Source organism: Phascolarctos cinereus, unplaced genomic scaffold (assembly GCF_003287225.1).
Source record: "Phascolarctos cinereus isolate Bilbo 61053 unplaced genomic scaffold, phaCin_HiC Scaffold_2;HRSCAF=192, whole genome shotgun sequence".
Taxonomy (NCBI): domain Eukaryota; kingdom Metazoa; phylum Chordata; class Mammalia; order Diprotodontia; family Phascolarctidae; genus Phascolarctos; species Phascolarctos cinereus.
Genome location: NW_027555625.1, coordinates 408339539 through 408366466, shown reverse-complemented (window position 1 = coordinate 408366466; position 26928 = coordinate 408339539). Strand labels below are relative to the sequence as shown.

At 41.2% G+C, this 26928-nt stretch overlaps 1 protein-coding gene across 4 annotated transcripts in view; it reads right to left on the bottom strand.

Moving 5' to 3' along the window:
- The window catches only part of ERGIC1 (endoplasmic reticulum-golgi intermediate compartment 1), a 152995-nt gene that overhangs the window by 64090 nt on the left and 61977 nt on the right, over positions 1-26928 (bottom strand). For 2 of the 4 annotated variants that reach the window (XM_078150552.1, XM_020969168.2), the window contains exon 2: positions 10969-11030. The exons of 1 other annotated variant lie outside the window; for it this stretch is intronic. In XM_078150552.1, the coding sequence (XP_078006678.1) occupies positions 10969-11030 (62 nt within the window). Of the gene's footprint in view, positions 1-578; positions 703-10968; positions 11031-26928 lie in introns of those variants that run through there. One more of the 4 variants, XM_078150551.1, reaches the window with a different exon arrangement.

Sequence of the window (26928 nt, the reverse complement as noted above, 5' to 3'; positions counted from 1 at the left end):
CTTGGATTTGAACTTTGGACTCCTGAGTCCAAGTGAAGTGATCTTCCACCTCCCTTTCCCAGGAGGAAGCTACAGTTGGAAGAAGCTACCTTTGTCCATGCTAGTTCCCTTCCTTAGAATAGCCACCTAGCGTTCCTAACTCTTTCCCATGGTGGGAAAAATATTCCCTACATGTGTCAATTCAAGATATATATGCTTCTATTCTATTCTATTCTTCACAGCCTGCCTCGTGTCATCTTCTCCACAAAGTCATCCCCAACTATTCAGGCTCAGACTAACTTCTCTTTTCTCTGAACTCCTACAGATCATAGCAACCATGCCACTCACTTAGGGGGTTAATAGTAATATCTAATAATAATAGCTAACATTTATATAGTGCTTACTATGTGCCAGTGCTTTACAATTATTATCTCATTTGATCCTCACAACAACCCAGAAAAATAGGTGCTATTAGATAAGGAAACAGAGGTTAAGTGACTTGCCCAGAGTCACACAGTCTATATATGTCAGAGCTAGGAATTGAACCCGAGTCTTTCTGACTTCAAGGTTGACCCTCTATCCATTTACACCATACGTACTTCCTCTCAAACAATGCATTGCGGGGTCACGTGTCCTCTGAGAAGCTCAGTAGCACATGGATCCTCTGACATCCACATCCACAGCCAGTTCAGGTTTCAGAGGTAGCTCCTGCCCTGTTGTCTTTCTTTCTCCAAGGTGGAGCACATCATTTTGCCTTTAACGTTCCTACCAAAGAACGGTGTTGTTGTGGTTCAGCTCTCTGTCTGAGCACCTCCCCCGTGTCCTGCAATGGGCTAGACTATGCTGTGGGCAGTACTGGCTTGGAAAACAGAGAGCTCACATGCTAGTTATAGAGACGAGACTAACACAGAAACAGGTAGGGGACAGTGGAAGGAAGTATGCAAGGATAGAGTGCTGGGCCTGGAGTCAAGAAGACCTGAGTTCAAATTTGGCCTTAGACACTTACTAGCTGTGCCTCGGTTTCCTCATCTGTTAAAAATGGGGATAATAACGGCACCTACCTCCCAGAGCTGTCGTGAGGATCGAATGAGATAATTGTAACGAGCTCAGCATGATGCCTGGCACACAGTAAGCACTATATAAATGTTAGCTATTGTTATTGCTTAGCTCTTCCATGTTCCAGGCCACTTTCTAAGACTAAGTTGCAGAACAAATGCCGGCTGGTTTGGGTCGAGAGAATTTCCTCACTTAGGAGTTATCTTTACCAATTCAATAGGAGTTCTGGTCCAATAACAACAACAACACTACTATTATTACCTTATACTTTAATAACACTGAAAGGGTTTCTAAAACACTCCTCAAAACCTACCCAGGGAGGTAGGTACTGCAAATAGTATTATCCTCATCTGAAATTAAGCAGGAAAGAGTGATGTGCACATTGGTCACACAGCTAGAAAATGACAGCACTGGGACTGAGCCCAGGGCCCTCTTGATTCTAAGTCGAGATTCTTCTAACATCCCACATCCCCACTCTTGTCCATGAGTCCTTAACATGTGTAGGGGTGTGTGTGTGTGTGCGCGTGTGTGTGTGTGTGTGTGTGTGATGGACTGTTTTTGATAAGCTGGTGAAGCCTATGGGCCCCTTCTCAGAATAATGCTTCTAAATACATGAAAAGGAAACCAATTGTATAGAAATAATTATCAATATTTTTAAAAGCAAGTTTATGAAGCCCAGGCTAAGAATTCCTACTTTAAGCTGAATCACCCACTAAAATGTGAGTTCTCCATAGGATAAGGAGATCGAGAATAAGATCAGCTGGACATAACGCCACTGACTCATTCAGGCAATTGGCATTTATTGAGAACAGCCCTATTAGGTACCTTGGGGAGAGTGGGAGGAGATAAAAGAGAAACTGAAGTGATAGATGCTACCCTTGAGGAGTTTTCGAGGTGTTGTATACTCTACCCACAACTAGCTAAGGACAGACAATAGAAAGCAATACCTGCCCCACCCTATACTCTCCCTGATATGATATAATATGGTGTACACAGAGGTGAGTCAGAGACGTTCCGGTGTACGAGGTTCTTCGATGGACTTTTTAAATTCAGAGACTGTCATGGATTGGCACTTAACTGTTGAGGGAAAGGGCTATTATCTAACAACAAAAAAACTTATCCTACCTGTTCATTCCTCAATATTCTATGCAGTGTCCAACCAGGCCTGGTATATTCTATCCTACCACATCACTCAGGCCTACTCTCTCTTCAGTAGCAATGTAAATACGAAGGTCAACAAAATACCAAGACACTTTGGCAATCTGGTCTTCCTCTTGGTGTTCAGGCCAGTTCAAATGTGGCATTTATACACAAACGGGTGCTAAGGAAAATGGGAAGTGAAAGAAAGAACTACCAAATGAGGATGGGGAGTATCCCTAAATTCTTGCCAAGTCTTCTTTGCCTGGCAGTTAAGACACATTGACATTTGGTCCAATTTTACCTTTCCAATCTTATCTTCCACTACTCCCCTTCAGTCACTCTAGACTTCAGTCACATTGGATTGTTTGCTGTTTCCCAAATGTGTTAAAAGAGCTCCTGCCACCCTGCCTTTGTTGACTGGTCCCTTTGCCTAGAATGCCCTCATCTCTCCTTTAATTTCCTTGGTCCTATCTATCCTTTAAGGTCCAGCTCAAATGCTACTTTGTCTGTAATGCCTGCCCTGATTCTCCCCCAGTGGAAAGTAATCTCTTGCTCCTTTGAACTCTCAACTCAGTACCTCTGATATAGCACCTTCACATTCTATCTTGTTCTAACATTATGTATGTATGTGTTTTATCTCCATCACTAGACTGTGGCTCCATGGCTCATTCCTACTTGTACCCCTCAATGAATAGCAGAGTCCCTTGCCATGGCAGGAGCATAATCATTTTTTAAGTCAAATAGAATGCATGAATGTATAAACAAACAAGAGCTTGGAGGCTGACATACAAACTGAAACTGCTTCAGTTATAATGACTTGGGAAAGACTTCATGGATTGGGGGTTTAATTTCAAACTTCTTTCTGTTTTGGTTTATAACCTGATTTGCTAGACACAGCTAATTTTTAAAAAATAAAACAAAGTACTAAAACCTTCTATGTTTCCCCCCTTACAACCTGGTTGTTCTGCCTTGTGAAAAATAAATTGAATTGAACATTTTCACCTTTATTGAGAAATAGCATGGCATAATGAAAACAGCCCTGAACTTGAATCCAGGTCTTCTGAGTCTTGGTTCTGCCACTTATTAGCTATATTATAGTGAACAAGGCACTTGATGCTCTTTGGGTTTCAACTTACTCATTTGTAACATGGGGATAAAGCTTACACACATACACATGTATGGGGAAAGTACTTCGTAAAGTGTAAAATTAAATGAGTTATTAATAGTAACAAAATTAATAATCTCGCTTTAAGTGTGCAAAACAGCAAGTCACATCAAATTCTTAAAAAGATATTTGATTTGGTAAAATAGTTATACTCTCAAAATAAAGGCATGTTTTATTTAGAGAGAATGAAGATGATAATAAGTTGCTTTTCCTAGTGTATTCTCTCCCCTGTCTACATACCCATCCTAAGCTCTTAACTATATTCAAATTGGGAAAAAGGAGCAGGATAGGGAAAAAGTCCTCTAATGGTAATGTGAGTGTTCTGTCCAGGGAATGTTGCCTGTCCTAGATAATTCCAGCAGTAGTTTTTGTAAAATACAGTCAGTGTAACCATGAACCAATAGTCTCAAATAAGGAGGTAGTGAGTACTTTCAACTAAAAGGTCTTCTGATGCCTAAGGCTTTTACCAAAGCTTTCTCAATCCATTTTTGGTCAAAAATCTAGTGATCTATGACTGGCCTCCCAGAGTCAGAGACTGACTCAGATTCCATTCAGGGATGGTTACCACTAGGGGAAGTTACATCAGGAGAATGGCTGATGATGCCATGGGCTGGAGCCCAATGGAAGGGCTCTGGGGCTGGCTCATGGCAATCCAGAACAGGAAAGCCTCATTAGATATTTCCTTACAGATATGTTCTAATCAAGCTCAGTTGGGTGTATACCTGTGTTGGTATAACTCCTGTATTCCTCTTGAACTGAGTTGACAGTCAAACAATCGCTCAGTTCTCTGAGCTCTGACCCTCTGGAGTTAGTCTACAGAATCTCATAGAATCAAAGACCATTATTAGAGATGGAAAAAACCCTCAGTTGCCATCCAGTCCAATGCCCTTATTTCACAAATGAGGAAACTGAGGCACAGCAGGAAGTGAATTGCCAAGGTCATAACATGTGTGTGGTCTCAAAACCCATTTCTCTGAAAAAATTCAGTGTCCTTTCCATTATTCTGTTCTTGGACTCTTTCAAGCCAGTAAGAGTGGACACGTTTGCAGCATTTTAAGGGGTTATACTAGAACAGCTGTGTGTTTTAAACCTGGGGTCCATGAGCTTCTATATTTCAACATAATAGGTTTTCTTTGCAATCCTAGGTATTCCATTTAATGCATTTAAAACCACTATTCTGAGAAAAGATCCATAGGCTTCATCAGACTGCCAAACGGGTCCTAACAGATGACAGGTATGTTAAGACAATCACTAAAGTTCCTTTCAACTCATATTCTGTGATGTTTCACCAAGCACTTTACATATATCATTCTATCACCAAAACAACTTCTGAGAGATATAGGTGAGCATTATTATTCCCATTTTACAGATGAAGAAAATAGGGCTCAAAGAGATTTAAACAGAATCTGAGGTGTAGGCAAACTCCCTTTGGAAGGAAGTTTCACGTGGAAGGAAAATGAGTGGGGATTTAGAGTGGGGGTGGGGGATGAAGAAAGGAAACTAACAGAAATTTTCATCTTCCTTGCTTCCTTTAATCCCTGACATCCAGAGAGGCAAAACTACATATCCTCAATAAGGTTGTCCACAGTGCTGACCATTCATTCAAAAAAATATGTCTTGGATACCGATGTGTCAAGCACTATGAAAAAGACAGGGAAGGATCTGTCCCTGCCCTGTGGGAACTTATGGCCTAGTCGGTATATATATATATATATATATATATATATTATATATATATATATATATAAATAGCTACAATACAAGGCAGTATTCTTTCATTAAACAAACATTCATCAAGCATCTGTTATATGCAAAACATAAAGCTGGAGGCACTGGGGATATACAAAGCTTAGACAAGACAGACCCTACTCTCATGGAACTTAGTCCAGAAGGGGAAGTTAGATGAAAACATAAGTGACAATACATGATAAAAGGAGAGATGTAAAGTGAAACACTGTGTGAGATACAGGGGGAAAGGTTATAACCAATGGGGGAGGTCAAGGAAGTCTTCGGAGGAGGCAGCCCTTAACACATAGTAGGAACTTGAATATCATACAAGAGTGTGAACTTTGCTTAATAGCCAATAAGGAAACATTGAAGACATTAAAATAGAGGAGTGACATGATGAGATTTATCTATAAAAATGGATTATTCTGGCAATGGTATAATGGTTGAAGAGTGGACCTCGGAAGACCTGTTAAAAGATTCCTACATCAGTCTAAGCAGATAGTAATACAGTAGATGGCAATGGGACTAGAGGTGAGGGGATGGATGTGAGACTATAGAAGAAGAATCTACAAGATTTGCCAACTTACTGGACAGAGGAAAATGGAAAGGTTTCAGACATAGGGGAAAAGGCTACATGGTGCTGCCATAGATATGCAGACATAGGTAGGAAAAGCAGTAAGTTTCTGGGGAAAATGACCTCTGCTGGGACGTGTTGATTTTAAGGTGCTAGTGGGCAACACAGGTAGAAAAATGTTGCGGCCACCTGTAGATATGGGTCTGGAGAATAGAAGGGACAAGACTAAATATTAAGATTGAAGGGAGTAGTTGAGGTCATGAGAATGGCACTGACATTAAGGAGTTAGGAAGAAAAGGAATGAAGAAAAAGGATAGAGAAGAAGCAACTGGAGAGGAAGAAGAACTAGGGACACTTGATGTTTCTGAAACCAAGAAAGGAAGGAGCATCTACCAGAAGAGGCAGTTAACATATTTCTCTAGAACGTTTATTGCAGAGAAGTCAAAAAGGAGGAAGATCGAAAAGGGCTGCTGAATTAATCAATCAGTAGATTACTGGTGATATAAAGGGATCAAGATGCAGAGCTAGAAGGAATTTTAGAGGTCATCAGTCCAATCCTCTCACTTTAGAGATAAGGAGCCAAAACCTCAGAGAAGGTAAGTGATCTGCCCCAAGTTGCACAGCTAGTAAGTGACAGAGCTGGGATTTGGACTCTGGCTCTAAATCCAGTGCTCTTTTCACTGTACTATGCAGTCAGACCCATGAATCTTAGGACTGCCCATTCATCCAATCAACAAATGTTTACTAAGAGCTTTCTAGGTACAGAGCAGTGAACTAGGCTGCCATTATCCTGTACAACATTTAGAAGTCCCTCCTTCTAGACAAAACATTTCACAGAGACAAGGCCTGAAATCCCCAAGCCTATGCCTTCTTTCAGGAGAGAGCCCAAAGAGCTCTGGCACGTGTATCCCAGTTGTGATAAGATCCATTCATCCAACAATTTCAACAGACATTTTTGTTCCAACCATTAAAACACCACATGCTTGCTGGACTTGTTGGGGGGACTCAGCTGCGCTCCCTAGCCCACTCCACCCCACACAAGGGTGGCCAGGGAAGGAACAGCAAAGGAATCACCAGGGGCAAGGCTCTTGCTGCTCACTGTCCATTCCATTCCCTTCCCTTCCACAAACGCCAGGCGCATATACATGTAAAGCATAATGCCAGGCTCGAGGGACATGAAGGAAAAAATGACAGTACTGAAGGACAGTACCTTCCTGAAGGAGTTTACATCCTACTGGGTGTATGAAGAAGTCTTTAAAGAAGACCCCCTGGCATACTTATCTAGTGGGTATTTGAAATACTCCCCAACCTCCTCAAAGATCCCTAACCCACTCCTCCAAACACAGTATTGCTTTTGAGAAAATTTGCTGTAAAGTGAATGGGACCAACACAGTCAATGAGGTTTACTATGTTGGGCTCATTCACTTCATAGCAAATTTATACGTAAAATTATGGGACTGTCCCACTGCCTAGAACCCAAAGGCTCCAATATTCATCAAATTAATGGCCATCAATGGATAACCATTAAGGAAGAAAACTTTCAGGAAATGAAAGGTTTTAGACTGATCACCAGCACACTGTTCTGGAAAACATTTTTGATCTAGACAGACAAGAAGGTAAGAGTCATTACTACTCCAAGAAAACAGTTTCAGGAGGCAGGTTGGGGCAGAAGTACAGTTGGTAATAGTAAAAGCACTGGCTCCAGGCTTTTTTGAGAAGCTTGGCAATTCAAAACAAAGAGAGGTTGGATAGAGGGATCAGAGAAAAGGTTTTTTCTTTATGGTCAGGATTCCTGACCATATTTAAAGGCAAATGGAAATGTATAAATGGCAAGGGAGAGACTCAAGACACACGACAAAAAGAACGATTCTTGGACCAGAGGCCTGGACATGAGATGGGATGGGAGTATAGGCACAGATTGGACATCAGTCTTAGCAAAGAGCAGTACTCTCTCTTCTGTAACTGGAGGAAAAGGAGAGAGGGTGATGATGCTGAAAAATTATGATGACTAGAAGAAGGGAGCAGAGGGAGTTTATGTCTGATAGCCTTAATTTTCTCAGTAAAGTAGGAGGCCAGATCATCTGCTGGAAGTGTGGGAGTAGGCAGTTACTGTAAAGAATGAGGGAGTCTTTCTGTACTACCTTTATTGTCAAACAGTGGGGTGCAGCTAAAGTTATCCACTATGTCTCTGGTTATGTGCTAGATGAAAGGCCCAGACAAGGAAGGCTATGGGAATTAATAGGAGGGGAATAATAATAACAACAATAATAACAATAGCAAAGCATTTAGCTAGCCTTAAAAGTGTTATATGTCAGTTATCATCATCTCATTTGAGATGAACAAAAACCCTATGAGGAAGATACTATGTATTATTACCCTCACTTTATAGATAAAGAAACTGAGGCTCAGAGAAATTAAGTGACTTGCCTAATGTCACACTGTGAATAGCCTTAAGCCCTGAATCCAAGTCCAATTCTCTGTCCACTATAGGGAGTTGTCTCACTAAAAGGGAAAGGAAGGAAACAAGCATTTATTACGTGCCTACTATGTGTTGGGCACTATGCTAAGCACTTTAGAGATATTATCTCATTGTGGTCACTGTGGCTTCTTGCAAGAACTTAGACTTGAAGGATGTGTGGAATGTAGACAGCAGTGGAGGCGGAGTGTGGGAGGCTGCATTTAAAGCAGGGGGACAATGCATGTTCCAGAGATGAAAACGAACACATTATACGTACATTTCATTTCAGTTAGTGAAGAGGGAAGTTTGAAAGGAATATGAGATAACACTGAACAGCAAGAATCATGGAACAAATAATACAAGCACCGAACGAAAAGATTATCTAGTCCAACCTACTTATTTTAGAGGTGAGGAAACTGAAGACCCAAAATTTGACTAAAATTATACTTCCAGTTAGTGGCAAATCCAGAGTCCAGATCTCCTGACCCCAAGTCCATGGCTTTTCCTCTTATAAAACATAGGGAGGCAAAATGGTACAGCGGAAGGAGCAAGAGCCCAAGAGTGAGAAGACCTGGGTTCAAATGTTACTCCTGAAGTTGATTACTTGTTTGACTGTGGGCAAGGCACTGAGGGAGTTACATGGTCTAGTGGAGTGAGTGTGGTATCAGAGTCGAGAAGGCTGGAGTTTGCTTCAGCCGTATACCAGCTGTGTGAACCCTGGGCAAATCACTTAACTCCTCAGTCTTGGTGTCATCATTTGTAAAACAGAAATAACAGCAGCACCCTCCTCACAGGGTTCTTGTGAAAATCAAACAAGATGATATGTGTAAAAAGCACTCGCACACTCTTCAGAACTATTACTGTTACTCTTAGCTGTTTGTAGGACCATTATATATTATTGATTTCCCTGGGCCTCGGTTTCCTCCCCTCTGAAGTGAAGCAGCTCAAGTGGGTGTCCTTTCCAGTTCTATCTCTATGATCAAGCTGGGACTGGAGAGACCTGACTGCTAGGCTGAAGAGCTTGAACTTTATTTGGGAGCTCAGAGGGTTCTGAGCAGAGCAATGAATACATTATAAATTCCACAAAGGTCAGTACCGGGTCCCATTTAATTTTTGTATGGCAAACAGTGCCAAGCATGGTGTTCTGTACACAAAACAGTAGAGGCATGATGTTTGTTGAACTGAATTGTCTAATGACATCTCTTCCTCTATAAAGTTTCCCTTCATCTTCCCATTTTTAATTCTCTTTCTGTCTGCCAATTACCTTGTATTTACTTATCTGTGTACATGTTGGATGCACCCATTAGAATGTAGGATCTTTGAAGGTAGGGCTTGTCCATTTTTTCTTTGTATCCCTTCCCTTCCTTTGTCTGAATGTATCTCCCCTGTAACACACTGCCTAGTACACATGGGTGCTAGGCTTTAATAAATGTTTGCTGAATTACTTAATGAGTGCAGGTGTATGAAGATTAAGGTAGCTCCATTCTTATCTTGACCCTGTGGCTAAAATGAAGAGACACATACGGGCTATGATTCCTCAAACTTGCAAGAATCTTAGTGTCAGTCCTTTAGATTGAGAATTGGGGGAGGAAAGAGACAAGGGAAAGAAGGGGAAACAGAATGGTTTGCCTCATCCCACCATTCCTGACCACCACTGTCTCCTCCCCTACCCAATCTATCCAGTTTTAGGGAAATGGATTAAATGGAATGGAAAGAATGGGAAAGAGAAGAAAGGAAGAAGAGCGAAATTCGGAACTTGTCAGGAGTGAGGTAATACAACTACAGGAGCCACAAGGAACAGAGAGGTGCTGCTGCTTGTCATGCCCTAATCCGCAGTGCTCCTGCCTCAGATACTGAAGTCCTTCACATAAAGGACTAGTCAGGAGACTAGGGTTGTAGTCCTGGCATGGTCCCTGACTGGCAGGGTGACTCTGGGAAAGTCACAGGCCCTCCCTGGGCTTCAGCTGCCTCGTCTGTAAAATGATGTTGGACCAGACAGCGGTTAAGATTCTATGACAGGCAGCAAGCAATATTGTTTGTTTGTCCTTTGTTTTCCAAGAGGACCACAACATCAGGAAGGTGATGCCATGACTTGCAAGTGAATTGGATTTCAGTGAGGCAGGGCTGTGTAAGGTCACCAGCCTTACTTTCTCCTCTGGGGCCATCTGGGTCCAGTGGCCAGAAACAGATTAGGACGACTGGAGATGGCCGGCCCCACTGAGTACAATAAGAATCCAGAGGGCAAAGAAATGACATGCCCCAAATGACCCAAATCCACTTTCTTCTCTGGGCCTTGGTTTCCATATTTGCACCCTATGTTAATGTGAACTAATGAAGGGGGACTGGACCTTCTAGGGTCCCCTCCAACTCTGGATCTTATGAAATACAACATATCAAGTGTTTTCTGTCATCCTCTCATCTGTTAACACCAAGACCACACAGGGCTCCTAGATATAACATGGTAGACAGTGTTGGTGGCTTTCACAGGCTAGAAGGAAGGGCTCAGATGCCTACTGGCAGCTAGTCAATAGGATGCCTGAAGTGTGGACATAGTGACCACCAATACATCCTTACTGTCAACTAAAGTCTGACTTCCAGGGGAGGGTGTGTATCTCTCTGAACAGGACTGGAAGCACTGAGGGAGTGCTGTGGACCACATATAGTGTCTTTGAAAGGGCCATGAAATGGCTCTCCAGCTAAGAGCTGGCCACCCTATTGCAAGAAATCCCCTTCTCTTTTCCCTGTCTTCCTTTTTAAAGTCCCTATAATTCCCAAGAGTAAAAAAAGGAGGTAGGGAAGAAGGGTGTGGGTACTGGTGCAAGACCGAAAGGGGCCGAGTGAGGCGAAGGACTTTTGGCTGGTACTCACTGATAGCCCCAGTGTACGTTGGCTGCGTGAGGTCCTTTGGAACCTTCCGGTAGATGTCAAATCTGAAAGGAGGAAAAGCAGCAGGGGTGAGCCATGCAGGACATTTCAATGTATCACTGCCCCATGGGGCTGAATGGGGCTGGTCATTTCCCCCCCTTAGGATTCCAGTCCAAACATGATCCTTTCTGCGGTGAGGCACAGGGGGTTGGCAGGGAAGGACAACAATCGTCCTTTCTGAATGTTTATATAATTAGATGACACTTCCTCTTCGGTTTCATCTTTCCACCATCTTCATCATCTTTCCTTTCTCTCTTCCTGCCCAGGCTCAGCTCAGGTCTGGGTCAATGATAAAAATATATTTGGCAAATTCCATATTTCAGAATCAACCTAACTCTTCTGACTGCTGAGTGAAATTATTTCTCCCCCTTAGGATTTTTTTTTGAGAGGGAGATGGAGCAGGAGGTAGGAATGAGATGGATGAAAGCAGAGAAGATTCCAGGGCTCCTTTTCATCAAAACCTGAGGGGAGGTTTTCACAGTACAAACCTCAGTTTTATGAAGTATTAGCAAAAGCACCCAGGAAATCTGGTATATGTGTATGTATTATAATTTTTAAAATACATATAATCTAAATCTATCTGTCTATAATATACATAGGCCAAATTCCTTTATTAATTACCAGGTTAATAAGAATAACATCAGCTAATATTTATATAGCACTTACTATGTGCCAGGCATTGTGCTAAGTAAGCACTTTATATTATTTCATTTGCTCCTCACAATAACCCTGGTAAGTAGGTGCTATTATAATCATCCCCATTTTACAGATGAGGAAACTGAGGCAAAGAGAGGATAAGTGACTTGCCCAGGGTTATACAAATAATAATAGTAAGTGCCTGAGGCCAGATTTTAACATAAGTCTTTTTGACTCCAGGTCTAGTGTTCTATCCACTGTGCCATCTGTGTGCCTGTCTCTAATATAAAAGGCTGGTATTTCTATCCTTTTTTTTTTTAAATCATGAAATCTGCTAATAATACCTCTCATATTGCTAAATATCACTGGTACCCATCCTTGTCTTTCCACCCACATGGCTGGCCATTACCCTAATTTAGGCCCTCACCAACATCTTTCACCTGGAATATTGAAATAACCTTCTAAATAATTCTTCTGCCTCCAGCCTCTCCTCTCTTCAATCTGTCCTTCATACAACTAACTGCCCTAGTAATCTTCCTATATACACTTCTAACTATGTCACTCCTCTGCTCAAAAGTCTTTAGAATCTCCCTCGGCCATCCTTATCACATACAGCAGTGGGTTTGGGGGAGGAGGGGAGGGAGGAAGGGCACTGAATTAGTGGAAGAGGTTCGTGCATTCATATGTGAATCCATAAATAAACATTCTATAGACTCAATGTCTTGCACATTTATGTATAAATTTTTCATATGGATTTAGCTCCTGTTCTGATTAATAAAATATATATTCATTTTTAAAAATCACTGAATTAATAAGAGCTTTGTATTATTCATTATATGTTTTCTCAACCAAAAGATATTAAAAGTGCAATTACTATCATATGGGGGAGTTGGGAAATAATCTGACATTAAAATTGGGTCCTTGATGATGAAGCATGCTACCAATTTTCTGACAGAAACATGATAGAGAGATGAAGAATGAGACATACATTTTTTGGACATGACCAACATGGGAAGTTAATTTGCTTAACCATCCACATCTGTCACAAGGTTTGTCTCTATTTTCAGCTGGAGGTGGGCAGGAGATGGTGATTAGGAGTAGGGTCCTTGTCTACCATCCCCACCACCCACACCCTCCCTAATGAAAAGAATAGAAGGAATGTTGGAAGGAATCACAATCAGGGCAGCTTGAAAGTGACATGTTGAATTTATTATCTTTTAAAAGAAAATACTATACAACAGATCTGCAGTTTTATGTACACTTCTCTCCTGTTCCAACGTACGTGGAGACATTACTTTCATTAGGGGTTTGTTAAGTTCAGATTTTTAAAAAACCCACAAAATAAGATGGAAAAGGGGGCTCTCCTAGCCTAGGCAAGTCCACTCTCAGTAATCTAGGCAACACTTTAAGGCTATTGGCTGCAGAGAAGGTGCTTCCTTGACTAGTCAGGGGAAGTTCCTCACTGAGGCATTCTCAGTACCACTGAAGTCACAGGTCTTATCTCTATCCTATGATATTTTTTAAAAGGCTTGGAATAGCTGAGCTAAAGGTAAAATACGAACTCCTAAGTCTCACGCTGAAGATCTTCTACAAGCTGGCTTCTAACCAGATCTGTGATCTCATTAGGGTGAACAACTCCTGGGGATTGTTCTGTAATACAGAAGTCATGGTGAGTTGCCTGTGGGCACTGAAAGAAGCAACCTGCCCAGAGTCTGTCAATATGTGTCAAAGATAGGACTTGAACCCAGTTCTCTCCATTTGACCACACTGCCTGTGGTGCCGATCCAGAACTTCCCACTTTTTGCCCTTCAGTCTGGCAGGAGAGAAAATAACATACCAGGCTGGTTTGTGAGTGGTGGTGGCACAGGGCATGGAAGAGAGCCAGTTGTATAGAACCTGGATAGAACCAGCTGGAAGAGAACCTATGGATAAGCTATTTTTGTTCTTCAGGAGAAGGCTGTTGACTATAGTGGAAAGATTTATTTTAGGAACTTGAGTGGGCAGGTCCTCCAAAGAAGGGAGAAGGGAATAGCTATACTTCAATTCAACAAGTATTTATTAAGTACCTAAGTATTAACTACAATAAATACAGATATCGTTGGTCAGTTAATAAACATTATTTTATTAATATTTTAAGGTATTAAGGTATTAAGCACCTACTCTGTGCCAAGGCATCGTGCTAAGTGCTAGGGATATGAAACACGGCAAAAGACAGTCCTTGCTCTCAAGATGTTTGAAGTCTAAAGCAGAGATGATATGAAACCAATTAGGTACAAATAAGACTGTATAATGATGGGTAAACAGGAGATAATTAACAGAGGGGAGGCACAAGAATTAAGGGGGACAGGTAACGGCTTCCTCAGGAAGGCAGGATTTACCTGGGGCTTGAAGGAAGCCAAGGAAGCCAGGAGTGAAGATGTGGAGGGAGAAAACGTTGGGAGATGGAGCGTCCTATTCAAGGAACTGCAAGGAGCCAATGTCATCGGATCAAAGAATACTTGAGGAAGGAGGGGAGAAGAGACTATGGCAACTGAGGAGGGGTGTAGATGGACAGGAGATCATGAAGGGCTTTTAATGCCAAACTGAGAAGTTTTTATTTGATCTTGCAGGTGATAGGGAGCCACACCGGTGTTTAATGAGTACTCGGGTGACATGGTCAGACTGGTGATTTACAAAGATCTTCCCTTGGGAATAAGAAGAGACTTGTGGCAGGACAACCCACCAGCAGACTACTGTGATAATTCAGGCATGATGCGATAAGGGCCTGTACCAGGTTGGTAGAAGAGTAAGAGTAGAGAATAGGTCATATGCAAGGGGTGTTATGAAAATAGAATTGATAGGCAGGTCTTGGCAACAGATTGGATATGGAGGTGAGAATGAGGAGCTGAGGATAACATCTAGATTTCTTTTCTTTCTTTTTTTTTTTTTTATTGTGAGGCAGTTGGGGTTAAGTGACTTCCCCAGAGTCACACAACTAGTAAGTGTCAAGTGTTTGAGGCCGAATTTGAACTCAGGTCTTCCTGATGCCAGAACCGGTGCTCTATCCACTGCGCCACCTAGCTGCCCTGACATGTAGATTTCAAACCTAGGTGACTGGGAAGATGGCAGTACCCTCAAAAGTAATAGAAAAGTCAGCAGGAGGGGAGGATTTAAGAAGAAAGATAATGGGTTTAGTTTTGGAAATGTTGAGTTTAAGATGTCTGTGAGTCATCCATTTTGAGATGTTTAATAGGCATTTGGAGATGTAAGACTGGAGGTCAGCAGAGTGGTTAGAGATGTATATGGATTTTTGAGAATTATTAGCATAGAGATGACAACTGAATCCATGGCAGTTGATGAGATCACCAAGTGAAATAGCATAGAAGGAGAGCAGAAAAGGGCCCAGGATTAAGCACTACGGGACAACGCACAGTTAGCAGGCATAATCTGGATGGAGATCCATCAAAGGACAGTGAGGAAGGTCAGATAGGTAGGAAGAGAACTAAGAGAGAATAGTGACATGAAAACCTAGAGATGAGAGAGTCTCAAGAAGAGAGTGTTCGTTGGTGTTAAAGGCTGCAGAGAGGTCAAGAAGGATCAGAGTTGAGAAAAGGTCATTGGCTTTGGCAAACAAGAAATCTCTAGAACAAAGTCTTCACCCTCAATAATCGGATATTCCACTTTAAAGTCTCTAACAATAGAAAATCAATGATTATAGAATGACATTATAATACCCTGGAAAGATGAAGGTGGAGAATCTATAAGCGATTGTCTATGAGAATATATTTGTTGTTCACTCATCTCAGTTGTGTCCAACTCTTTGTGGCTCCATTTGTGATTTCCTTGGAAAAGGTACTGGAGTGGTTTGCCATTTCCTTCTCCAGCTCATTTTGCAGATGAGGAAACTGAGGCAAATGGAGTTAAGTGACTTACCTAGGATCACACAGCTAGTAAGTGTCTGAGGTCAGATTTGAACTCAGGAAGATGAATTTTCTGGGCACTCTGTCCATTGAGCCACTTAGCTGCCTTTATAAGAATCGATGGATATTAGGAAATAGTCAATATGGCTCTGTGACCAGATCACCTGGACTACGGACTATTTATGAGTGAAGAACAGGGAAGGAGGACAGACAGATGATGAGGAGGTAATACAAAAAGGTAGCATGCCAATGGAAAGAACCACATCAGACTTGAAATCTAAGGGCATGCTTTCAAATCCTGGCTCTGTTACTTGCTACCATTGGGAAAATCTCTTTGAGCAAATCACTTTTCTTCTATGTGACTCAGTGTCTTCATCTGGAAAATCAGGGGTTTGGACTAAATGATTTCCTAGTTCTAAGGTTCTATGGGTCCAAAGAATGTAGTTTGATTACCTTGGGACTCTAAATTCCTACCATCGTTACAGTCACATTGACAGACCTGGAAACCATGATCTCAATCACACTACTACTAGTGGATAGATATGATATATCATTGTGTGGAGGAGAGGAAAATAAACAACTTCTAGATAAGCCCTTGAGACTTGTGTTATCATCACTCTGTGAGTTGGTAGTACAATTTTAGTATTCCTGGTTAGTCGATGAGGAAACTGAGGCTCATTGAAGTGAATTGTTCTACCCTGGGTCAACCAGAACTCAAACTCTGATCTTCTGAGAGCTAGCCCAGGTTCTCTTCTCTACCTCATGCCACTTCTATACTCTGGCTTTTAGTTCAGTATTCTCTCCATTATATGATGCTATAATAGCCCATGGCTCTAGAGTCTATTCTATGCAATACTTTTGTTAACGACTTTGATGAAAGCATTAAAAAGATGCCTGTTAAATTGAAGAGCACACTAAATTATCTGGGGACTCTGGGTGAGACAGGAACATTATCCAAATGACATTGGGTGACTCGAGAATCTGTAATACGTTGCTGAAAAAGATGATATTCAAAAAGCCTAAAAATCCAGTATCACAAACATGGGCTGGAACAAGAGATGGGCTCCACAAATGCATAATATAAAGAACTTGGAGAGAGGGTGGGATGTTACAACTGACCACAGGACAAATGAATCAGCAATACAATGCCGCTGTGACAGAGGCCAGCAGGAGACAAGTATGAATTAATAGGGCTATGACATGCCAAGGGCAGGAAGTAATCCTTCCACTATGTTCCACATTAGTCAGTGCCTCCTTAGAGTAGAGTATTGTGTCTAGCTTTGGTCACCTCACATTAAGAAGGATGCAGACACACCGGACACGTCCTGTATAAGAGCAATCAGAGTGATCAATGGGTTGGGAAAGAGGTTAAAGGAAATGGAGTTGTTCAGCCTGGAACAAATTGCCTCATTGTTATTATCACCAATAACAGTAGCAATGACTCCCTTTTAAACCTGGCCTTTCGAGATTTACCGAGAGCTTTCCTCACAACCCACAGAAGGCAAGAGGAAACTCAATTATAGTAATGAGGAAGATGCAGCAGAAGGTGTGTTCTCTTTGCCCTCCAAAGACCAGATGGGAAGAAATGGGTTTAAATTAAAGCAGAGGGCATCTCAATTAGACTTAATATTATGACTGTAAAGACAATAATAACCCTCCCAGCCCCTGTGCTCGTCGTCCAAATAGCTAGTTGTGGCATTTTACCCACATGGCTCTTTCCTTCACAATAAAACCTGCTCACATCTTAGCAGATGGCTTGCTTCAACCACAAGAACTCTGGAAGTCCATCATGCAGGGACCAACCTTCTAGCAATGTATCTTTCCATACTTGTCCTAGACCACAGATGACAGACACAGTCTGTTACAGACCCATACCAGCCTAACTTTGTAGTCAGTCAATAAGCATTTAAGGGTCTACTATATGCCAAACACTCTGCTAAGTACTAGAAGCTGGTAGCATTCACTAGAGCTTTCGCTTTGTCGATCCGAGGGTCATTCTCCATGTCATGATAAAGTACAGGAATAGGACTTTAGAGAAGGAATACTAACACTAGTTTACGTGCACATAGCACTGCCAAGGTGCACAAAAGAACCTTTTATACATATTGTCTTCTCTGATCCTCAGAACAACTATGTGAAGTGAGAAAGACAAATACTACTGTCTCCATTTTACAGATGGGAAAACAGCTTGATATATCAAGTTATTTGCCCAAAGCTCTGTGGCTAATAAATAGCAGAGTCAGGACCTGGACTTGGCAAAACAGAAAGAGCAACTGATTGCAAATGGAAACCTCAGGTCAGAATCCCAGCTCTGCTATTTGCTAGCTGTGTGAATTTGGGCTCATTATTCCACTTCTTTGGGCCTCAGTTTTTTCATTTGTAAAGTGAAAGCATTGGACTAGAACATCTTTAAGGTCCGTGACAACTCTAAATCCAATGCTTATTCTAGCTCTTCTGCTCTACATAAGAAAAAGTCACGTAACAAAGAAAATGTCATAAAACTTGCCTTCTAGTTTAGCGAATAGATGAATTTCAAAAGCTTTTTTAAAAAAAATTTAACATTAAAAAAATATGGGTTCCAAATTCTCTATCTCCCTCCAACCCCTCCCTAATTCACTGAGAAAGCAAACAATATGATACCTGAAGTCATGCAAAGCATATTTCCTTATTAGTCATGTTGAAAAAAGAAAAAAGAAAGTTAAAAAAATATGCTTTAATCTGCAGTTAGAGTTCATTAGCTTTCTCTCCCAGGCGAGGGATAGCATTTTTTATCTTGAATCTTTTGGAATTGCGTAGATCACTGTATTGATCACAGAGGCTAGGTCTTCCATAGTTGATCATCTTTACAATACTGCTGTTCCTGTGATCAGTGATCTCCTAGTTCTGTTCATTTCACTTTGCCTTATTAATGCCCTACCCACAATGCCCTACAGCCACAGGCTGCATCAAGAGAAGCAAAGGAGATAATAGTTCCACCTGGACCACTGCAATAGCCTACTAACTGCAGTTATGTGGAATAGCGGGTAGAGTACTGGGTGAGAAGTCAGGAAGATCTGGGTTCAAATTCAACCTCAGACACTTACTGACCGTGACTCTGGACAATCCCTCAACCTCTACTTGCCTCAGTTTTCTCAAATGTAAAATGGGGATAATATAGCACCTACCTCTAGAGTTGTAGTGAGGATCAAATGAGATCATATTTATAAAAAGAACTTAGCACAGTGCCTGGCACATAACAGGCGCTATATAAATGTTTATTCCTCTCCCATCCCTACCCTTCTTGCCTCAAGTCTTGTCCCACTCCAATCCATCCCCTACAAAGCCACCCAAGTGATTCTGCTAAAGTGTAGGTCAGATCATATCACTCCCCTATTCAAACTCCACAGCTCACTATAACCTCTAGGATCAAATACAAAATCTTCATCTTGTTTTTAAAAGCCATTTACAGCTTGGTCCCATTCTACCTTTCCAGTCTTTTTATAAATGATTCCCCTTCTTGTACTCTGTAATGCAGTTACACTATACTCCCTCCTTCCCCTTTCTTCCTGAAACCCCTTGTTTCCTTCAAAGCTTACCTCAAGTGCTACTTGTTCTATGAAGCCGTTCCTGATCCCTCCACTTGCCCCTCCCCTCAAATTACCTTTTCTTTGTTACTTACAATTCTATATATACTTAATTCATGAACATAGGTTCACAGTATCTTCCCTGATAGAATGTAAGCTCCTTCAGGTTAGGAACTGTTTCATTTTTGCTTCTGTATCTCTAGTCCCTGGCACATAGTGGACACTTCATAAATGCTTACTTGCTCAATCACTCTGTCCCGAACAGGCCCTTTCTGGAAGGAAACAAGCATTTATGAAGTACCTACAATATACGGGGCATTGTGCTCAGTGCTCGATAAATATCATCTTGTTTTTATTCTCACAACAACCTGAGGCAGACGCCATTATTACCCCCATTTTACAGTTGAGAAAACTGAGGCAAACAAAGGTTAAATGACTTGCCTAGGTAGTAAGCACCTGAGGGGTACTGGTCATCTTGACCCCAGGTCCACTGCTTTAGTCACTGAATCACCTAACTGGCTCTAGAATTTATCTAGTGTTTTGAATCTAGAATACCATGTTCAAGTGCAGGCACGCTTTTAGAAAACACAGAGAAGCTTCAGCTTGTTTAGAAGAGTTGAAGAAATTGGGAGGGTTAAGCCTTGAGAAGAGAAAATCCTTGAGACATACTAGCTACCTTCAAAGCATCTGAAAGGCTGCTAAGTGTAAGAGACATCAGACAGTTCTGACTGACCCTGGAGGACAGAACTATGAACAAGGGGTAGAGCCATAGAAAGACAGATTTCAGCCCTACAGAAGAGCTGCCTAAAGGAGAAAGGAGCTGAACCTCAGGAAGTAGTGTGCTCCCCTACATACACTGGAAGACTTTAAGCAGAGGCTGGATTCTTATTCAGTTACATGGTTTGTCTTCAGCTGGTCTCTAAGGCACCTTCTGGCTTTGGGATTCTGTCACTATGCAGCTGAGCTAAAGTGAAACTGGATATGCTCAACTCTATTTTCCTCAGTGACTTTCATTTTAAAATTGGAACTACTTTCCTATAGGAAAAAAGGCATCTCCAATGGATTTGGCTGCAGACAATCTCAGATGACACAGTTTTTTCATAATTCCCAAAAGTGCTGAGGGGACCTCTCAGCAAGACAAGATGTACTACAATGATCAGCGTCCAACTGTCCTGGACACTCACTCTCTTGCTCTCTCTCTCTCCCCCTCCCTTCTTCCTTCCCTCTGTCTGTCTCTCCCTTCCTTATTCTCTTTCTCTCTTCTTCCCCTCTTTCTCCTGTCTCTGTCTATACACACATACACATATGTATGCATGTGCATTTCTCCCTCCCTCCTTCCCTCTCTACCCCTTATGTCTCTTGTCTATCTCTATATAAGTCTCTCTCCACCTTATATGTACATATATTCACACACACACACACACACACACACACACACATATACAGGTATATGTGCATATACACATATTATATACACACACCCACATATATACTCTCCATAACACAGGATCATAGTCTCTTGATCTGGAAAAGACCAGACATCTGGTCCAACACCTTCATTTTGAGGTGAGGGAAGTGAGAGCCAGAGGCGGGGGTCAGGAGGAGAGAGTGATTTGCCCAGGACACACATGCAGAGCAGAGCTGGGATTATATCCTAATAACTCCAAATCCAAGGCCTTTTCTTCTATTCCACAATATAAAAGGTTCCAAGTACCTCATTTGTTGCTAATTTCACCAAGTTCTGGCTGCATTAGTAATAAGACAGTGCTCCTGAGGACCCAAGAAATGAAAAACTATAAGGGTTCAGTTAATAGATAGGAAATCAACAAGTTTTCTGATAGATCAGATTTCAGCACAAGGATAAATCCCATCTTCTGGCTGACATATATGACACACAGCTTTCTTTTAAGGGTCAATTGAGATAATGTGCATAAAGTGCTTTACCAAATTTAAAGAGCTACATAAATGCTACTATCCTAGACAATGTTCCCTTCACAGCTAATGTGGCTTTGGAGGATTCCATTTCCTTCCTCTCTGCTGCTGGTGATTCTCTCTCCTCATACACCTCGATCCTAGCATCCCTCATCTTCCCCATCACCAAAGCTAACCCTGTATTACTTTACTTTCTTTTGTTTCCCCAACCAAGCAGATCTAGCTCAACTACCCAGATTCCCCCATATGTTATCATAGTGTTATCGTGAGACAATTTAATAGTACTCTTATTTATTAGTTCTATGGTACAGATATACTAGATATTAATGCTATGGTATGAATATCACAGAATATGTAATAATAGAGTGCTTCCATGCTTGACTGAATTAATAACTTCATTCACAGGGGTATTCCCTCAAACAGAGAATTCTAAGCCAACCAAATTGTACCTTTTATTCTGTAAAATTCTTGTCCATGTCCTTTCACAAATCCTCCAAAAGGACCTACTCCTCGAATGCTGGAGACTTCCTCTGGGTATTTTAACATCCTGTAAATTCCAGTGAAGCACCATAGAGGGCCCATACACCTGTCGTCCCTTATTCCTACTACATAACCAAGAAACATGTACGAGATAAAATTCAGGAAATTATAATACTACTCATGTTTTATTTACATGGGCATACACACACACACACACACACACATACACACACTCTCACACTTATAAAGGGAGCGCTAAATAGTGGAGAAAATGCTGGGCTTAGGGGCAGCTAGGTGGTGCAGTGGATAGAGCACCAGCCCTGGATTCAGGAGGACCTGAGTTCAAATCCGGCCTCAGACACATAACACTTACTAGCTGTGTGACCCTGGGCAAGTCACTAACCCCATTGCCTAGCCAAAAAAAATGCTGGGCTTAGACTCACTAAGTCATGTGTTCAAATACTGTCTCTAATACATATTAGCTATGTGATCCTGGAAGAGTTACATAACTTCTCTGTGCACTAGCCGCCTCTCTGGAGCTATCTCAATCTACATTGGTAAAGGGTTCTCTATCCACTGATGAAATGGTAGATCTGGACTAAAACAATTGATAAAGTGTTACTATTAATATGTTAATAGCAGTACTATAATTTAACTGAAACATGGATTAAATTGGCTTCCCTGAACTAACTGGAAGCTTAAAACTATGACCTCGGGGCAGCCAGGTGGCACAGTGGATAGAGCTCCAGTCTTGGACTCAGGAGGACCAGAGTTCAAATCCAGCTTCAGACACTTGACACTTACTAGTTGTGTGACCTTGGGCAAGTCACTTAACCCCGACTGCCTCAGCAAAAAAGAAAAAAAGGCATTATAAAACTATGACCTTACCTCAGAATACATTTTGACTCAGAAACAACCATCATAACAAATGAACTTTTGGGGGCTGTCTGGTTAGAGTTTATTTTTATTGCAGGCAACTGTTTTGGTTGTCTATGATGCTGATTTCTTCAATGCCTCAGTGTGATATGAGGTGACCCTGGGCCCGGGACGGGGAACCTGCAGCCTCAAGGCCACATGCGACCCTCTAGTTCCTCAAATGTGGTCCTTTGACTGAATCCAAACATCACAGAACAAATCCCCTTAAGAGCAGGCCACCAGGCTCTGGGCTATCCAAGGCGCTGCCAGCAAAGTGGCAAGCTCGGTAAGATCCCACCGAACTTGAAGGGCTCAGAAGATGAATCTGGTGATAGACTTTGGGTCCGTCATTCAACAACTAAGCCACGGAAGTCTGAGGAGACTCGCTACCTGATTAGCTGCAGGGTAGCCAACTTTTTGACCAGAACAACTCCAAGGAACCACTGTATGCTGCATCAGTTTATATGATGGGAAGGTGTAGGGAGTGTGTGTGTGTGAGGAGAGAAGAGGGGAGCAAATGATACATACCCAAACTATTAAAATTACAGATCTTGAAAATATTTAAGTCTCCCTTTAAAAAGGATAGCTTTCTAATCAATGTCTATAAAAACCACATTTAATAAGCACCTACTATGAGCCAGGCACTGTGTTAGGTGCTAGAGATAAAAAGTAAAAAATAACAAAGTCTCTGCCCTCAGGAAGCTGACGTTCGACAGGATGAGACGTGCAATGTATACAAACAAATATGTTTTAAATAAGTTTATACAAAATAAATCTAAGGCAACATAGTAGGAAGGCACTAGCAGCAGCTGAGGAAAACCAGTTAAGACCTCATGTAGAAGTAGCAGTTGAACTGAACTTCGAAAGAAACTCGGGGCATAAAAACCTCACAATCAGATGCAGAAAGGCAGAACTATTAAATGCATCCTTGTCAGATCGTGACGCAATAAAAATTATATGTAATAAAGGGCCATGGAGAGATAGACTAAAAACTAATTGGAAACTAAATAATCTAATCCTAAAGAATGACTGGGTCAAACAACAAATCATAGAAAGAAGCAAGAACTTTATCCAAGAGAATGACAAGAATGAGACAACATACCAAAACTTATGGGATGCAGTGAAAGCGGTTCTTAGGGGATGTTTTATATCTCTAAATGCTTACATGAATAAAACAGAGAAAGAGGAGATCAATGAATTGGGCACGCAACTAAAAAAACCAGAAAAAGAACAAATTAAAAATCCCCAATTAAATACCAAATTAGAAATACTGAAAACCAAAGGAGAGATTAATAAAATCAAAATTAAGAAAACTATTGAACTAATAAATAAAACTAAGAGCTGGTTTTATGAAAAAACCAACAAAATAGAAGGAAACTAGGAACTCTAAAAGGCAGAAGTAAGTAAGGATGGGGTTCAGCCTGTGCAAAGGCAAGGAGACAAGAGGGAAATGGTCAGGTGTGAGGAACTATAGCCTTGAAGAAGAATCATGAAATCCCATTTCCCTTGCCTCCCTTACTAATCCTAAGGTTGTAGAATATTGTAGATTCAGAGATAAAAGAGATCTTAAAGGTCATCAACTCTAATGCCCTCATTTTACAGGTGGAAGGCTTAGGCCAAGAGAAGTTAATGAAGTTGCTCATTTTCATACAGCCAGTGAATGTCTGATGAAGGATTTAAAGCCGGGTCTTCCTGACTCTTCAGTCCAGCGCTCTACATACTATACCAAACAATCTCCTACTTGTTTTTGCAACTTTACTGGTAATTAATTTTGAATGTTAATATTTTGAGTGTTATTATTACTACTGTACAGATTACTGTACTGTACAGATTATTGAGGGCAGGGTCTGTCTTTTACCTTTCTTTGTAACCTCAATGACACAGTGACTGGTACATAATCAATGTTTAATAAATGTTTATCGACTGACGGCAACAAACAACACCATCGCCTCAGCAGGGCTGGGATTTCAAGTGACTCACAAGATAAGGGAAGCATGCATGGTGGCTACAAGTAAGCCATAACATATTACCAATGATGTCTTGTGTTGTGAGAAGTAATAAAAAGACATCAAAGGCATGCACGACTGTAAAAGAAAGTGGAGTGAGCATGCATTGAGAGTGGATGAGAGACAGATGGTCCAAATACAGTACCAATATCCACGAATCTTTACAAGATCTAGAGGAAGGCTTACAACATGCTATGCTGACCCTTTAGGAGGATTTATGGAAGGTCATGGACAAGAACCACACAGGCTGGAAAAGTACAGATAGATTATAATCTGCTCTTGTGCAGTAACCAAAAGGATTAGGTCACTGATCCACTGAAGTATCATTAATGTTCTTGCAAAAAGCTATTTTCCTATAAATAATGATTTAATGTGTGCTGAGTTATTTAGTGTAACTTCAATACATTTAGTAAGAAAAAGTTTCTTTGAAAACACACATCAAATTTTGTATTGGAAATCAACAGAAAAACAGAATTCATTTAAGGGAAATCCACTTTACGATACATGTTATATAGATTGTTCATTCTCTAAGTCAAGGGACGGATGCACAGCCAAACCCAAAGAAAACATGCATAAGACTTCCCATGTCCCTAAGCAGGGCAAGAGCCACTGGAAATATCTGACTAATAGACTTACTCTGTCATTTCTTTTCATAGCAAAATGGCTCAGCTATGCTATTTTAACTTCCTTGGTTAGGTTCTCACTTCTGTGATCTTGCAGATGGATCTCAAATCACTTTGTGGTTCACTGTACATGGGCGGTAACCAGGCAGCAACTTGTGATGTCACTGTTTCCAAGACTTAATAAAATTTATGTGCCACTGAAAAACAAATAATGTGAAAGTGATGGGTCACCTTCCCCCAAAATAGATTTTTGCGTTTTATCTGGATGCCCTTGAATGGAGTGAAGAGCCTCTGGCTCCAGTCTGTCCAGCTCTCCTCCGCCCCAGCAGCAGAGAGGCTGTAGCAAGGTGGACCTTTGAGCCCAAGGCAGCACAGCCACCCAGGTGCAATCTTCATCAATACAGAAATGATGATTTTTAAGTTTTGTTTATCAAATTACTGCCCCCCAACGAAAGAAGGCTTCCCAACACCAATTTACTTTCTCCCTCCAGCAAAATGCAGAAAGTAAGAGTACATCTTCCTCATAGCCCTGCATCACAGGACTCGGTGCTAAAAGGTTCTTAGGGATGACCTAGCAGTCTTAATGCAGCAGTGAATGGGAAGAAAAATAAGGAAGAACTGCTCAGGAACTATGAGTAGTGTCCCCCTTCCCCCCCACCCACAAACACAAAGCCCACCGTGTGCTGATACCATGCCCAAATACAGGCTCAGCTCAAGTGTCACGTACTGTGAGAAGCCACTCCTGATCTCTCAGGTGCTAGCGCCTCCTCTCACAAATTACCTTGTTTTAATTTTCCTGTACTTTCCTGAAAAATGTAACCTCCTTGAGGGCAGGGACTCATTTCTGCCTTTATCTCCATCTCAGTCTTTGCAATGGCCATCCCCCATTTACCTTCATCTCAGAGACTCTCTCTCTTCCTTTAACACGCAGCTATTTTCTGCATGACGCCTTTCCTGATGTCTCTATCTGCTAGTGCCCTCTCTTCACAAACTCCCTTACATTTAACTATGTTGAATATAGTTGTATTTTTTTTTCACTTTACATTAGGTCATTGATCCATTGAACTATATTTATTATATATTTATATTTATTTATATATTACATATATTTATTATACTTGCTGTTTCTACCATTAGAATGTAAGTTCTGAATTTGGAACTATGCCCAAAGGGCTATAAAACTATGCATTCCCTTTGAACCAGCAATACCATTACTAGGTCTGAATCCCAAAAAAATTTAAAAAAAGGGGGGGGGAATCAGGACCTATATGTACAAAATTAGTACAAAATTATTTACAGCAGCTCTTTTGTGGTGGCAAAGAATTGGAAATTGTGGGGATGTCCATTATTTGGGGAATGACTGAACAAGTTGTGGTATATGATTATGATGGAATACTACTGTGCTATGAGAAATGACAAGCAGGATGGTTTCAGAAAACCTGGGAAGACATTACGGACTAATGCAAAGTTAAGTGAGCAGAACCAGGAAAACATTGTACACAGTAATAGTAATACTACATGAATGACTTAGCTATTCTTAGCAATACAATGATCCAAGACAATTCCAAAGGACTTATGATGAAAAACGTTATCCACCTCCAGAAAAAGAACTGGAGCTTGAACACATTTGTTTTAACTTTTTTTCTTTTTCTTTTCTTTTTTCTTTTTTTGGGGGGTGGTCTGTGTTTTCTTTCACAACAAGGCTAATATGGATATACGTTTTACATGAATGCATGTATGTAATCTCTATCAAATTGCTTGCCTTCTCCAGGAGGGAAGAGAGGAGGGAGGGAAGGAGAGATTTTGGAACTCAAAATTTTAAGAAATGAATGTTAAAAACTGTTTTTAC